Below are 14,805 nucleotides of genomic sequence, written 5' to 3' on the forward strand. Positions count from 1 at the left end.
CCCTTTTGATTTTCTATAAGGTAACAAAGTTGATTTAATGATTTCGAATTTGGGTTTTTTAAATTTTTTCCATAAATTTAATTCCAGGCGCATGCCTGGGAAACAGGCATGCGCCGTGTGTGTAAAACTTGCTGCGAAATATACCATGAATCTTCGATTAAGAAATGGTGCTACACTTACATTGCTGTATAAAATTGCTCATGTTCCCTATCAGAAAATCCACGTGATGATCATCATATGTGATATTATCGTACGTTAACCCATTCCATCTTTGGGTAACCAACCGGTGTCGTTGCTTGCCATGCAGTGTCGGGGTAGCTAGTGTCACCCCTATCGGTATAGCTAGTGAAAAGGTAGCCAGGGACCCAGCATGGACCCAGTGTAGCCTTCCATTTTACCTAAATTGCTTGAGTTGAAAGTCTGAAACAATCCGTTTTTCGTATTAATTTCTGTAGCCTTTTTAACAATTTCTCATCAAAATGACTAATAGTCCTAAAAAATTCTGGAGTAAGTGATTTTAACGACAACATTTACGACTGTGCGTTTACTTATTTTTTAAATTATTCTACCAAGGTATGATAATCTTACCAGGAAAAACATATTCGTTTTCTGTGGAAAGGGATTTTCACATATCTAAAGCTGTTATTGATTTATCACAAACCACTTTTCCTCATGCAACAAGTCTTATGGTGGACTGTGATGATAAAAAAAAGATTATGTTGTGCCATCTGCAGAATGATTGGCATTCCAAAATATTGAAGCCTCAAGCTGATCTTGACATTCACTTTTGTGTTGGACAGAAAGTAACACTTTATACTGCAGTACATAGAGTTTCTTCTGGTACGCCACACACAATCCATCTATCAGGATATGAATTTGTGTAGCACACGGCTGTAATGGGAGTATTTTAATACACTTAAAAAGCCCACATTTTATACAGAAATGTCAAAGTTTAAAACCCAAATGTATTTTATTTATTTCATATCCTAAGGTGCCGAAATCCAGTTTGACGAATATTTCAGGTAAGCCGCGAAATGCAGCAAAATTCTCCCATTGCGTGGTCGAAAATCGTGCTTCATATAATCTAATGATTACTTCCAGTCATAGACCTAAAGTGCAGCACCAAAAACAATGTTTGCTAAAGGTAACAATAAAACATGTGACATTATGTCATAGTTAAGAGTCTACCATACCATTTGAACAAGTAGAGCATGAAGACCATTTTTTGGTCACAGGAACGAGATCCCGGTATTAAGCTCCAGAACTACAAACTGTTGAAGTAAGGAAAACTACTGAAAAGAGAGGTAAGTACCTTCAGCTATAAAAACCATATATGAATCCCTTTCACCCAAAGATAAAAGATAAGATAAAAGATAAAACACAAAATACGAATTTCCATTTAACATTATTATTTAATTGATAAGATACAGTTTAGTAGCATGACAATAAAGTCAATTTAATTTACTCAAACAGAAATATCTCATTTTCACTCGATTGAAATTCCCCATCCACTCCAAAAAGAAAAAACTCACCTAACATCCGAACAAAAAAAGGCAAACTACCATAAATGGGGGAAAGCGACTCGCGGCTGCAAAGCAGTGTCAAACAAAAAACAAAACAATAAGACAAATGAATATTTAATCATTGTACTGAGGGGGCTAAAAATTACAATTTATAATTGTTGCGGTTCAAGACCTTCCACACACTTCCGTCTTTTTACTGCGCACAATTAAACTTTCTCCAAGAGACACTGAGTGAAGAATGATCGAGGTATACAAGACGAAAAAAGGCCCATAAACGGAAGGGAGGGTATAAACACACGTACGTACACACTCACACACACATTATTGAGTTTAAGAGGAGAGAACACCTTTCCACGATGGGGAAAAAAAATAAAGAAAAACACTCACACCGAAAACAGACACGCGCGCCACACGGTGACTTGATGGATGATGGTGTTTCACAATAAAGAGTTTTTCCCTTCCCCGGCGAAGCATCCAGCCCAAATTTTCGTGGCAGCTGGAAGACTTGACCAACGATTTTGGCGTAGCGCGATTATCATAACGCGCGCGTGTCAATTTATCACGATCAGATGAAAGAAAGGAAGAACAAAGAGAGACAGTGAGAAATTTCGAATGATTGGTCGAGGGGAGTGTGGATAAGGGTTGGTGTGGTGTGGAGGATTATACTTCATTTCATTTTTTAATTTTTAGATTTTTTCTATAATAGGAGAAAACCCTCAGTAAATGACTTCGTAAACGGTGGCCTTTTTATCGCCAGAACCCGTCACGATGTACTTGTCGTCCGATGAAACGTCACAGCTGAGCACCGAAGATGACTCCTTCGACTGTTGAACGTAAATAACAACGTTAATACATAAATTGCTGAATTTTGTTGCTTCAACGAGCTTACCTGGAAAATGGAGGCTCCGTAAGGAGTTCGCCAAGCGTTCAGGAGATTATCTTTACCAGTCGACACAAACCACTTGCCAGTGGCGGCGAATTTCAATGACAGGACGCACGATTCGTGCAAATGCAGTTGGTACTTGTCCGGCTTTAACGTGTGCAGCACCTGAGATAAGCGAGAAAATATATTTCCATCGGGAGTATTAGTATTGTCAAATCCTGAACCAATAAACAAATTTTCTAGTCAATTCACCTCGACAGTTGAACTCTCCAGTCCAACGGCCAACCAGTCGCCAGCTGGACAATATCCCAAGGAAAAGATCTGAGAGGCAAAGTCGTGCTGGGCCAATTGGCGGCCCTCACGAAGATCCCATGACCGGACCGTGTGGTCCAATCCTCCCGTCCACAATCGTGTCCCGTCTGCGCTCATGTCGATGCAGGAGGCGCCGTCCGTGTGACCTTGGAATTGCCTCACCAGCGTCTGATTGTGCAAATCCCACACGGCAATGTTTCCGTCTGAACAGCAGCTGAAGCAAACCTGTGAATATAAACAAACCGCCGACGCATTCGATTAATTTCACATCACACAAAAATGGGAATTTTTCATTTTATTCTTTTTATACTTTGCTGTCGGGGCTGATGGCCAGCGCGTAGCAGGCCGGCGCTGATGATGTCAATTCGGCCTTGATGCGAGGAGTAGGGGCTGCCAAGTCCCAAATTGACAGGGTGCTGGCCTCTCCGCCCACAATCAATGTCCTTCCGTCGGGTAACAGTTTGACGCTGCGAATGTAATTGTCCCTCTGCAAGCAGTCCAGCTGCGATACGGGGATGGGTGATTTGCTGCCATTCATACTTCCATTGGATTGTCCTCCACTGCCAAAAAATTGGCTAATGTCCCAAACTTTGACGCATCCCTTGCCACCAGTGTAAACGTATTTGGTGGGGGATGAGATAGTCACGGCACAAACGACTTCCCCGTGGGGCAAAGTGCTCAGCGGCCGAGCGGCCCGAGGAATGCCCGGTCCGACTAGAGCGTCTGGAGGAAACGGTACTGGCTGGACCACTCCATCACCACCAACATGGAAGGAGTAGGCCGGTTTACCGCCACCCTGGGACATGGAACCTAATGGTCCACGCATCTGTGGATGTGTATCGTAGGCCAACATGGGCCTTGGAGGATATCCGGCGTGCATAGGAGGTGGTCCGTAAGGTCCAGCCACTCCCGCCATATCCGGCGGTGGTCCGCCTGGTGGCATATACGGCGGATATTGTCCGAGTGGCGAAGGTTTCGGCACACCTTTTCCTCCTGGAGGACCAGGAGGCGGAATTCCGCCCAATCCAGTCGGAGTCGCAGGCTTAGGAGCGATTCCGGCTGCTCCATTGTTCTTGTCTACATCGTGTTTTCCCTTGTTCATCATGTGTCCACCACTGCAATAATAAAAAGAAAAGGAAAATAAAACAAACACTCTTGTAAAAACAACAGCAGCAGCCAGACGCACCTGTGAGACGAGTTGTGATCCTTTTTCGATTTATCGACTCCATTCTCCCTGGGTGAATGATTGCGACTAGGAGGAGTAATAGGATCCTGTTATGGCAAGCAAACAGAAGAAAGAAAAATAACGGCCATCATTAGTTACAGTCCAGGTTGCTTATGGCTAATAAACGATCAAATATCTCTTACATCTCCGCCATCGTCGACCACCAAGTCCTGATCGCTCCGCTCGCCATCGCTCATCTGTAACAAATTGGGAGAGAGAGAGAAAAAAAAGGGATGAGAAAAAACTTGTAACCGAGATGGCCATTGGCCGTGTAACGTGCGTGCATGTGTGTGTGTAGACTCTTCTTTTTCTACCCTTTGAATAAGTAAAAATATTTTTTATTATTACGTGTCCATCTTTGTCTTCGCGTTTGATCTTCTTCATGTCGGGCGCGTGCGGATCGCCGCTGGACATTGGCGAACGAGCGTTGCGGTATTTTTCGCGTTCAGTCGGCGAGATTGAATTCCTCTGCAAAGATTAAAAATAAAAAAAAACAACAAACATTTTAATTCGACGTCTTTTTTAGTTCTTCAAGTGCGACAAGTCTATTTAACTTGGAGTGACAAGGAAGGAGGGAAACTACAAATTGGAATCGACAGCTAAGATGTGGACGAGGAGGGGGGGGGGGAATTCCGCAATGCCATGGCAACCCCCAGGAAAAAAAAAGTCATTTCCTCCTCCCCCCATCTCCTTCACTTCCATTACAAAAGACATTGGCAGCAGCCGACGGGTTCGTTGAAGATCCACTTTCACAGTCTCTCTCGTTCGGCGTCATCTCATTAAGGAGCTCTCCCCCTCTTCCTCTCAGTCTCTCTCCCCTCGTTTCTCCACTTAAACTCCCTCGGGCTCTTTCACAAGTTTCTCCCGAACTTCAGGGGGAAAAGGGCGAACACACAAAAGCAGCCCATAATTTCCATAGACAATAAGGGCATGTGTGTGCGTCACTTTTGTTCGGGACTCGCCCATTCTCTTAGCTCCTATTTTTTTCCCCATTTCATTTTATGTGTTTTCTTTAAAGAGAGAGAAAAAAAAAGTTATAAAATATTCACAGTAGACAGTAAATCGATTAGAACGCTCCCGGAGGCGGCAAACACAGTCACTTGGTGTGTTTCTTTTTTTTATTTTTTATTTTTTGCTGCTACCGATCAGACAGAGAGTAGGAGGAGATTCCTCGCCTTTCCTAAAACGAAATAACGAGCCAAGTCGTAACTAACACTGGGAGAACAAGCCAAAAAGCAATCTCTACGCGTGTGTGAGCAAAACTCCCTTGCATCTATTCGCTGCTGCTGATGGCCGGGAGATAATTAAAAGGAAAGATAGAAAAAAGGAAAAGAAATTCCGTGATCGAATGGCCGCCGCAGCTTCTGCTGTTGCAGGTTAACAGCGACAGGCAACTTGATTGGTCCTCGACAAATACAACAAAAGGGCTTCTCTTTTTTCTGGTTCCCTTTTTCGCCCACTGCTAAACAGAGTTGGTAGGGTGGGGACGAAGAAGATGAAGGAAGACCCCCCCGAACGAAAGGCGGATGTTTCCATTCAAATGGGAAACCAATTGGATTGGAGAGAGAGAGATGATGGAAAACCCATGGCAACCTTATTCCGGATGGCTGAATAATAATATCCTTCCTCCCCCTTTTCTACACAACATCCCCCCTCACTTCTCCAACATCCACCACCCCTTGCCTCACTCCTATATGATTTTCAGATTGAATGCGTAGGAAGAGAGAAATCGATATTGAACGGTCCACACACAATTTCACGCAACTAAAAAATAAAAAAAGGGAGAAAATAAAAACACGAAAAAATAGAATCCACTTACGTGTCTCTCCTCCAGGGGAATATCTGTTTGAAAAAAAGAGAAAAAGAAAAAGGCAATTAGTGAAAACCCTTTTTTCTCTCTCTCCAACGGTAGTTGTAGTAGTAGACAATGTTTATATATAAAACAAGACAGAAAATAAAAACAACACCGGCAGCAGCAGTTGCAGCATTTCAGAAAAAAGAAAACAAACAAGACAAACACGGGAACCCATCAATGTTGAACTCCTTCCCCTCGCTCTCCCCCCCTAAAAAAGAAGCACCAAAACCGCTCGCCGGTGTGTTTCGACCGGCGCCGCCAATCAATCAGACCCCTCCACTTCTTTTTCTTTCTTCTTTTCAGTCTCGTTTCTTTTTTTCTTGGCTCACGCAAGCAGAGAGAGAGAGAGAGCCACAGCATTATGCAAATAGCTAGCGCAGACACTTTGAACACACAGACAAGAGACGGACTGAAAAGAGGGAGGATATGTCTGACTGTTCAAAGCTTCATCCCCTTCCATTCTCACTACAACCAACAGATCGGATCGATAAGAAATGGAAAGAAAACCCCCCCAACCGCTTGAAAAGTCGTCGTCGTCTTCCAGGAGACACGATAATTCACTTTCCACGCACAACGCGCCAAGTCGTCGTAACACAAATCTCAAAGCGAAAAAAGGGGGGGGGGATGGAGGGTGCAATTAGCGTGAACGAGGGGCATGCAAGGCCGCTCACAGCTGTTTGATCGCAGCTGACACGTCTAAACTTTTTTTTTCTCTCTCTCTTTCCCGACTAAAATTCTTTTACGGGAAACCGTCCATCCGTTAAGAGACCGACAAATGATTGAAAAAAAAAAGGAATGAAAGAATTTAATTTGCGTTACGGAAGCCGATAGGAGGACAGGAAGAAGTGCCGAGAGAGAAGAGTCAATATTGGTTCGACGACTTTTTGTGTAAACACACACACACAGGAGTCCCCCCTTCACCACCCTGCCTGCCTGCCTCCCTTCGTGCCATAAAATTGTAAAGAGAGAGAAAAAAAAGTGGGGGAAGCTCTCAATAAAGTCAACAGTGCGTCATATTTATCCAGGCCCGCAGCGTGTTGCTCTTGTTGTTTGTTGGCTTTTCCGCTACGCCCCAAGAGGTCTTTCACGCTTCAAACACCAACAGATTGCGATAGTCGTGAGACTAGCGTGAGCCAGCGTGTGTCTTTAAGAGAAAAAGGCTGGATATAGAAGTCTAGGTCGATAGTCCTCCTCCTCTCCTTATTTAAAAATAAACATTTTTGTCACGAGACAAGGGGGGCGATTGGAGAGAGAGAGAGAAGATTTTCCCGAGCTTTTTTCTTGGCGTCTTATTTACTTTGTTTGTCATCACGTTCGGCCGCGGCTTGGGCGGCTGCCGCAGCGGCAGCAGCAGCGTTGTTGCGCTCGCGTTCACGCTCTCTTTCACGTTCGCGGTGCGACTCGTGCTTGTTGCTGCCCATCGGTGGACCGTTGGGTTGCTGTTGTTGCAGAGGTCCACCTCCTCCTTGCGGAGGCTGTGGCATTCCGGGCGGCATTCCACCGCCGCCAGCTTGAGCTGCCGCATTGAGAAGCGAGAGAGGATGAGGAGGACCACCTGGTCCTCCAGTCGGAGGCGGTGGCAATTGGCCGGGAAGTCCCATCAATGCCGCTCCGGCAGATGTCGGTGGCATGCCCGGATGACCGCCCATGCCCAGCGGGAGGGGAGGCGGGTGACCGGCGGCAGCGGCCGCTGCAGCCGCCGCGTGCGGGAGCTGCTGGGCGTGAAGTTGCTGCTGTAAAATGAGAAAAAAAAAGTAAAAAAGAAGAAAATAAATAAAAACCCAAAAAGAGCTATTAAGTAGCTTTCCATCTTTTTCTTTTTACAAGAGAGAAAAAGAATAAAAACTGTCGTCCATCCACGTGATGATCGATCGACTCGAGTGTGAGCAGACAACAACAAAGAAGAAAAACAACTACCAATACATGTCATTCACCAAGAGAAAAAAAGACTCTTGGCGGGGGCTGGAGAAAGAGTCGGTTGTTTGCTAACCCAACTGTTATGTTTTACAACGCCTCATCCGAGCACTCGTCGTCTTTTTTCCCTCGGTGGAAGTCGGTTATTTAACGGGTGGATAGAGACAAAGTGAATATCATTCAACCGCATTTCTCGTTTCTTTCTTTTTTTGGCAAAAGAAAATGGTCGGTGGGGAATCACGAACATTCCAAAATTACTTTTTTCCTTTTTTCTTATTTTTGTCTTTTTTTCTTTAACCATCGAGGGGGGAAAAAAAGACAAGAAAACAAAAGGAGAACGAGAGAGACGGGCGAGCTTAGATTGGATGGGAAAGATAATCCTGACCACCAACAACCGAAAATACGAAGAGAGGAGGGGAGAGAGAGATCTGTCCGCTGCACGCACGAACAGATGGTGTGGAATGAAGGACGGGCGTTATGTGTAGAAAGATAAGAAAGAAAAGTCTCCCCTCTCGAAAGAGAATCAGAAGAGATGAATCGATTCTGACAAGGAAAAAAGGACAGTCCCTCTCACCGTTCAGCCTCGCTAATAATCGACAAAGCCGCACGGAATTCTTTTTTGAATGAAAATCTCTTTCTCTCCAGCCCACAACCAAAAAATGAAATAATCACAAAAACACAATAAGATCGAGAAGGGAGGGAGAGAGATAGATGGGGATAGATCTCCGATTATCTATTTACCCCGATAACCGCATTCAGCTCCGTCATCGTCACTTGTTTGGCTCGTTCCACGGCGCTGGCCACTTGTTGTTGATGCTGATAAAAATCAAACGACCAATCAAACTGTTATTCAATGGGCTATCAAGTGAACGAAAATAAAAAATAATAACAACACAAAAAAAAAGAAAAAGTCTCTCTGTCGCTTGTTTTTTCAATTTAAAAGTTTTAAAAAGGAAAAAAGAATTATTCGTTTAACACAACACGGCGGTTTCTCGACAACAACAACAACAACTCACCTCCTGCGATAAGAAAGGCAGCACTTGAGCGATGATGGCATTCAACCGCTTGGCGATCTCCGTCTACAAAAAAAAACATGGGAGGAAAAAAAAGAGAAAAAACCATTAATTCTTGAGTTGATGCCATACGAAAAGAGCAAAGGAGAAGTCTAAAAATGACCAAGGATTGTAAAACAACAAAGAAAAAGAAACAAACGCCCGTTTTTTTTTCTCTCTTTCTTTTTGGGAGCTTCGTTACTCAACAAACAAGGAGGGGATACACACACACACACGCCGTGGGTGGTGTGGCAGCGTTTTTTTTTTGTTTTAAAATGTTGAAACAACTGTCGGGGCAAGCAGCTCAGATATCCCGCAATTGTTGAGTTGAGATAAAAATCCATCATATCCTTTCAGACACTCATCCCTCCATGTTCGTGTGTAGGCAGTCGAAACAAAAAAAGTAAAGAGAATATATAATCCTCTCGTGATTATTATTTCTTCCTCCTTTTTGTTGACTCGGTGCAAACAGAAAATAAAAAAAATATGAGAAAAGTCAACATGTCGAGCAATTTCACTCGACAAAGAATGAAAAGGTCTGGTTTGAAAATGAATGCGCGCCTGTGTCTACAGAGAAGCGACCCCCAACTTGTTCAAACAAAACTCTTGATGAAATAGCTTATGGGGAGGCCCCTGTAAATCCCTTAAAAGTGTCAGTCGGTCCTTATCCGGCCCACACACACACAACGATAACAAGCGAACGAAAAAATCACGACGACCGCATCACTACTACGCAACATGACGTAATAGCCTAAGACAACAATTTTATCTTGCCAAATAGCCAAGAGTCTGATTCTATTTAGAGCTGAAAAAAAAACCAAATGGATGGATGACGAACAAGACGAATTGATCCGAAAAGTAACATTAGCGGATAAACTCATCCACCTGGCACGTTCACGCTCGGAATCCTTTCCTCTTTTTTTTTATTCTTTTAAAAAGAAATAAGACGACAGCCACAGCGGAACTGATGTGTAGCTGCTTCTGTGGTTTTAGGGTCCAGTCGAGCGAGACGGAATTTGACGCACACACACCGGAATTCCCTTCTCTCCTTTTCCCCTTTTACTTTTTGATGGCACCGATTAAATTTTCAGCAGACAGAGAGAGAAAGCCAAACTACAAAAGAGAACTTTTTTCTTTTTAGGTTCGCAGTCCCCCCCCCCCTTTTTGCCTCTGTCCATCTGGAAATAATTCTCCGGAATGGGCGTAGTGGAAACAAGTAGAGGCTGGGCAGGAGGAAACACATCTTTTCCAGCGCGCGCCTAGTCTGTACACATCTCTCTACCCTTTGGTATTGATCGTCGACATCAAAGCCAGGAGCCTCTCTCTCTCTCTTTCCCTCCCATTCATTTTATTTCCCCGAGTTACAACAACAAAAAATGTTAAAAGGCCAGACAAGATAATCCCCCTTCGCTTTTCCCCCCTGTTCTCTTTTGTACAGAAAAAAATAAATTAAATTCTAAAATAAATTCTTTTTTTTTCTTCCCTTTTACACGAAAAAAAAAGATCCCTGCGGTCTATACGTTGTGTGGTTTCTCCCGCAACTAATCATCCATCTTATATCCATGTCCCGCCTTCAATAAAAAAAAGCAAGAAAAAATACCAACGAAAAGAAAGAAAAAAAACAACTAAAATAAATAAATAAAACTCCCGCGGCCAAAAGAAGAAGAAAAAAGGATATCCCATTGGGTCTTGTAAACAAGACCTCCATAAGTCGCTTGTGGGAACCGAAAGGAAGGGATGGACTCGTTTTTTCTGAGGTGGAAATAGACAACAGGTAAACCACAAGACGTTTCGTGCTCGAGTGGTTTCTTCTCCTCTTTTAGTTATTTCTTTTTATCGCGTCTTTCTATTTCCATTCGCCGGAATAAAATCAAAGCCAAGAAAGAATTTCATCTTTACCTGTTTGTGCATCTCGACGTTGAGTCCGTACGACATCTCGTAATACTAAACAAATGAAAACACAATTTAATAAGCAACTACCATTTGATAATAATAATGGGGATCAATTTACCATGACATAGTGTCGTTGGATTTCAATCTTCTCCGATGCCAGTTTCTCACATTCCAACTTGAGGCTATAAAATAATAATAATAGGGAATTAATTTCCAATAAAGAAAAAATGGCGGCACGATGACAAACTCACTTGTGATATTGAGCCTGGAGGAATGAAAATTCTTCTTTGATCCGGTCGCACGACTCGTTGATGGTAAACTTGAAAGGCTGACCGGGTTGGGGTGGACCCTATACAACACATGAAAAAGAAAACGAGAAACGCACGTTCAGTTCCTTCCAATCACATGTCATGTTTGAAAAAAAAGAAGTAAAACCCCCAACGGGATCGTGTCTTTTGCTTAATGAGGTTGCAAGGTCAACGTGTTCACCCGGCCTTGAGCGGGATTTCGTGCACGCCGACACATTGCACATTTCTCACGCCAAGGCGACACACACACACGCCGATTGCCAAAACATACGTTTCTTTTCTCTCTTTCTCAACAACAATACAAAAGAAGAAGAAAAAGGTAAATAATAAAATCGTTAAAAAAAGGAATGGTCTTAACCGGTAGAGCGGGACTGACGGGATGTCGGGCAGCGGCGGCAGCAGCAGCTGCAGCGGCTGGATTCATGGCCGAATACATCCCTCCTCCTCGATGATTTGAATTCGACGAGTGATTCAGTTTCAAAATCGATGAGACAAGTTTTGGAGGGTTTTATAAACTTTTTGTCTTTTTTTCCCCCTTGGAAAAAATGGCTGGTCGAACACACACTGGACGCGATCGATGTCAGAGCAAAAGTAAATGGCGTAGTTGCATGAAGATTAGATGTTTCAACTATAGCATTTTAAACCACCACGCCGTTTCCAAAAAACTTTTTTTTTCACTTTTTTTCAAGATGGCAAATTCCACGCCGCCATTGTAAAAAGAAAAAAAGAGGGGGAGGAAAAAGGAGAGGGGGGGATACTGGGGCTTCCTTTCCGCCACCACTCCACACGCACACACACACACACGGGGGCATACACTGGGTATATATTATACACACTCACACACACACTAGACACACAAAGACGCTGTCCCAAAGAAGCTCTTAATCCTCACGAGTTTTTTTAGTTTTAGTTTCTTTTTTCCGTTGGTACGTGTGTGTCTGGTTGGTGGTGTGTCTAGGCCTCGGAACAAAATGGCAGCCGTTGAGGAAGATGATGGCGAAAAGTAAAAGACGTTTTTCACATGACAACCGCGCAGGAAAAGAAACACACTCACGAAAACTTGAAATTTCTCGAAATGTCGGCACACACGATGGGGGGTGGCAGAAAGAGAAAAAAAATTTTCAAAGGAAAAATGGTTGGCCAAAATGGAAAAAAAAATAGTTCTAACAAACACGAGGAACGTGAAAAATGAGCGTCTCTCCTCGAGCTCGCGTCAGGAACCACTGGGGAAGCGCGCGCTCTCCAAGGCAGAAGGTGGGGGAAGGTTAAAAAAGATGGCGACTTGGCAACGTGGCGTTGTTAGTCGGCGAGCCTACATTTGTCCCCCCTTCCCTTCTCTCTGTCTGGCTCTGGCTATATATTTAATGGCACGGTGTGCCTGCCTAGCCAAAGCTCACAGACTGGTAGCGCCACTCGGACGTCTGTGAAAAAATGAAAATTCCATTTCATATTTCAATTATAACCTAACGATATAAAAGGTGTACTAAAAAAAAGAAAGAAAAAAGAAGAACGAAACATGTTTTTTCTTTCAAAAGAGGGGGAGAAAAAAACATGTTTTCAGCATTTAGAAAATCTTGTTCTTTTTCTTTTTTATGTTTTCTTCTAAAACATCGTGATCAAGCGGGAAAGAAGGGGGGGAGAGAGAAAAAGTGGGCGGACGGGTTGTTGTTGTTGTTCGTCACGGTGTCCAACAACAAGAGTGGTGGTGGGTGGTTGGGAGGGAAAAAGAAGGAGGGTTTATAGTCAGAGCTCCTCTCAAACAAACAACCGAACAAAACTGCTGCTGCCGCCTGGGCGAACCGACCGACGACGCCACGACCGACAGCACAAAACCCAACAGCAGCAGCCAGCAACCATCACGTGAGAAAGATGAATCGATAGAGTAAGTAAAAACGAGTCGTGTATACGTGCTGGTAGGGAGGGGGGTGATGTGTCGCATCGGGAAAAAAAGAAATACAAGTTTTCTTTTTTATTTCTTTGGGGGCGTCTGCACAGGTGGCGCCGCCGCTAAAAATGTTTTTTCTCTTCAGTTGTCAGTTGATTTTTTCTTAATGTGGGTGGTATTTCTTTTTTAAAGAAATATATAAACGGCTTTTTTCTTCAACATATTATGCACATGTAATATATAACACGAGAGACCTTGAAAGAAAAAAGATGCTGTGGGAGGATTCGAATATCCTTTTGGGAATGACAAGAAAGAGCCCTGCGGCCACGGTTTGATGTTGTTGTAATAGGTAGCCTTCCCTGGTTGTTGTACAACAGCCTCCCGGAACACACATTGTATTTGGTTAGACGCTGAAATAAGAACGAGACGTTTCCGACACCCAAACGTATACACGTCGTCGGAATGTAACAAAATCATCGACCCCCACCCATCTCTTCTTACACACACACACACATTCCCCATGACGTCATAGATCACCCCAAAAAGATTTTTTGAGAGAAAGTTCCAAAAAATAATTTTTTCTCCCCCTCTCGTAAAAATAAAAACTTGAACAACAATTCTCTCCCCCCTCGAAGAAAAAAAAAGTTTTGTGTTGGATGACCCTTGAACCCTCCATATCTTCTCTCCCCCCTTTCTAACTAGTAGAGGGGCATCAAGTTACCTTTTTATTTTTCTTGTGTTGTATAGTCGAGGGGGTTCATTCACACATTCCAGGGTTTTTCTTTCTGGAAATGAAGAGGGGAGAGGATCAACGGCCATTTTTGACCCCAGGTATAAATACAACCTTCTTCTCTCCCCCCCTCGTGTGTTCCACAAGAAGATCAATATGGAAGAGAGGAGGGGTGGCATGATAAAAAGTTATGACTTTTTGAGAGTTTTTTTTCTTGTGGGGCTGGTCAATTTGTTAATAGGTCGTGGGGGTGGAAACCGGAGGTCAACGAAAGAAAAAAAAACCTTTTTTTCTTGGTATCGATGCAATTAGACATGAATATAAAAGAAACGACCGATTGTTTCTTTTTGGGGCCTCGGAGGAACCGTTGCAAATCGGTGGCGCACTGCAGACACGGGGATATACCTGGTATTGTATTATTTTTTTATTTGAGAAGAAAAATAGAATAGATTCTTGTCTCTATGCGTGTGTGTGAGGAGGCGACAATAAGGGGGGTGGGGAGACCTTTTTCCGGAGGGAGGATTTTCTTCAGGAGCCCCACACCACCACAGAAATGCTCTTTTATTCGTCGCCTCATCACCCGTAAAAATATCATCATATGAAAAGAAAATAACATTTCATGGGGGAGTTGGATCGAATTTCGGCATTTCTGATAAATGAGCTTTATCTCTATTGCACGCACACACAAAGTTCACGAATCGCAATTTTCAATTTTATCGGTTTGAACGGAACGGTGCGTGCGCGAAAGAATAAAATGGCGGGACAAAAATTTAGTTGGGCGAGTAATTGTTTTCTGTCAATTTTTCCAGTTCAATTACAGCACACGAGGGGAGGGTGGATGAGAAGCTTTAGGGTGGAGAGACAGACACACACACACACACACAAATCCACTCGAGCGTTGACAAACACTTTGGGTATATTCCCCCCCTCTCCTGTTCCTCCGACACATGCGCGCTTAAATATAAAAGAAAATATATAATGAAACCCCCCCCCCCTTCCTTCTTCCAACGGACGGGAGGGGGGAGGATGAAACAACCGCAACTCGACCCCTCCTTCCTTCCGCATATCCCCCCCTCCTCATCCAAATATCCATTCGCACCCTATACACATAGTACAACTACTGTAATACTTCGTTACAGCTTAGATAGTGTGTTGTTCTCTCCCCCTCTCTCCCTTACTATTGTCTGTCTGCACACCCCACCCCTTTTCTGGAGGTTGATTTGAT

General features: G+C 43.6%; 1 protein-coding gene and 1 long non-coding RNA gene across 3 annotated transcripts; one reads left to right on the forward strand and one right to left on the reverse strand.

The window, feature by feature from the left end:
• Window positions 1-186: 186 nt before the first annotated feature.
• LOC124209714 lies at window positions 187-1,775 on the forward strand. Of its 2 annotated transcripts, none has more exons than XR_006881045.1 (3): window positions 187-507; window positions 574-1,144; window positions 1,209-1,775. It is a non-coding gene; the product is annotated as an uncharacterized LOC124209714 (long non-coding RNA). The 2 variants fall into 2 exon arrangements; XR_006881044.1 differs by having other exon boundaries at window positions 188-507; window positions 1,236-1,775.
• On the reverse strand, window positions 1,393-12,839 carry LOC124209698 (protein groucho-like). The gene is made up of 15 exons (XM_046607804.1): window positions 11,324-12,839; window positions 10,909-11,006; window positions 10,776-10,839; window positions 10,664-10,708; window positions 8,729-8,791; window positions 8,454-8,528; window positions 7,096-7,531; window positions 5,763-5,785; window positions 4,292-4,411; window positions 4,087-4,140; window positions 3,905-3,990; window positions 3,029-3,833; window positions 2,659-2,943; window positions 2,413-2,571; window positions 1,393-2,347 (listed from the first exon to the last, which is right to left on the reverse strand). Exons 1-15 carry the CDS (start codon window positions 11,399-11,401, stop codon window positions 2,240-2,242), a joined length of 2,499 nt encoding a protein of 832 aa, XP_046463760.1. The 5' UTR covers window positions 11,402-12,839; the 3' UTR covers window positions 1,393-2,239.
• Window positions 12,840-14,805: the final 1,966 nt, after the last annotated feature.

This window comes from Daphnia pulex, chromosome 12 (genome assembly GCF_021134715.1).
Source record: "Daphnia pulex isolate KAP4 chromosome 12, ASM2113471v1".
In the NCBI taxonomy this organism is placed as follows: Eukaryota; Metazoa; Arthropoda; class Branchiopoda; order Diplostraca; family Daphniidae; genus Daphnia; species Daphnia pulex.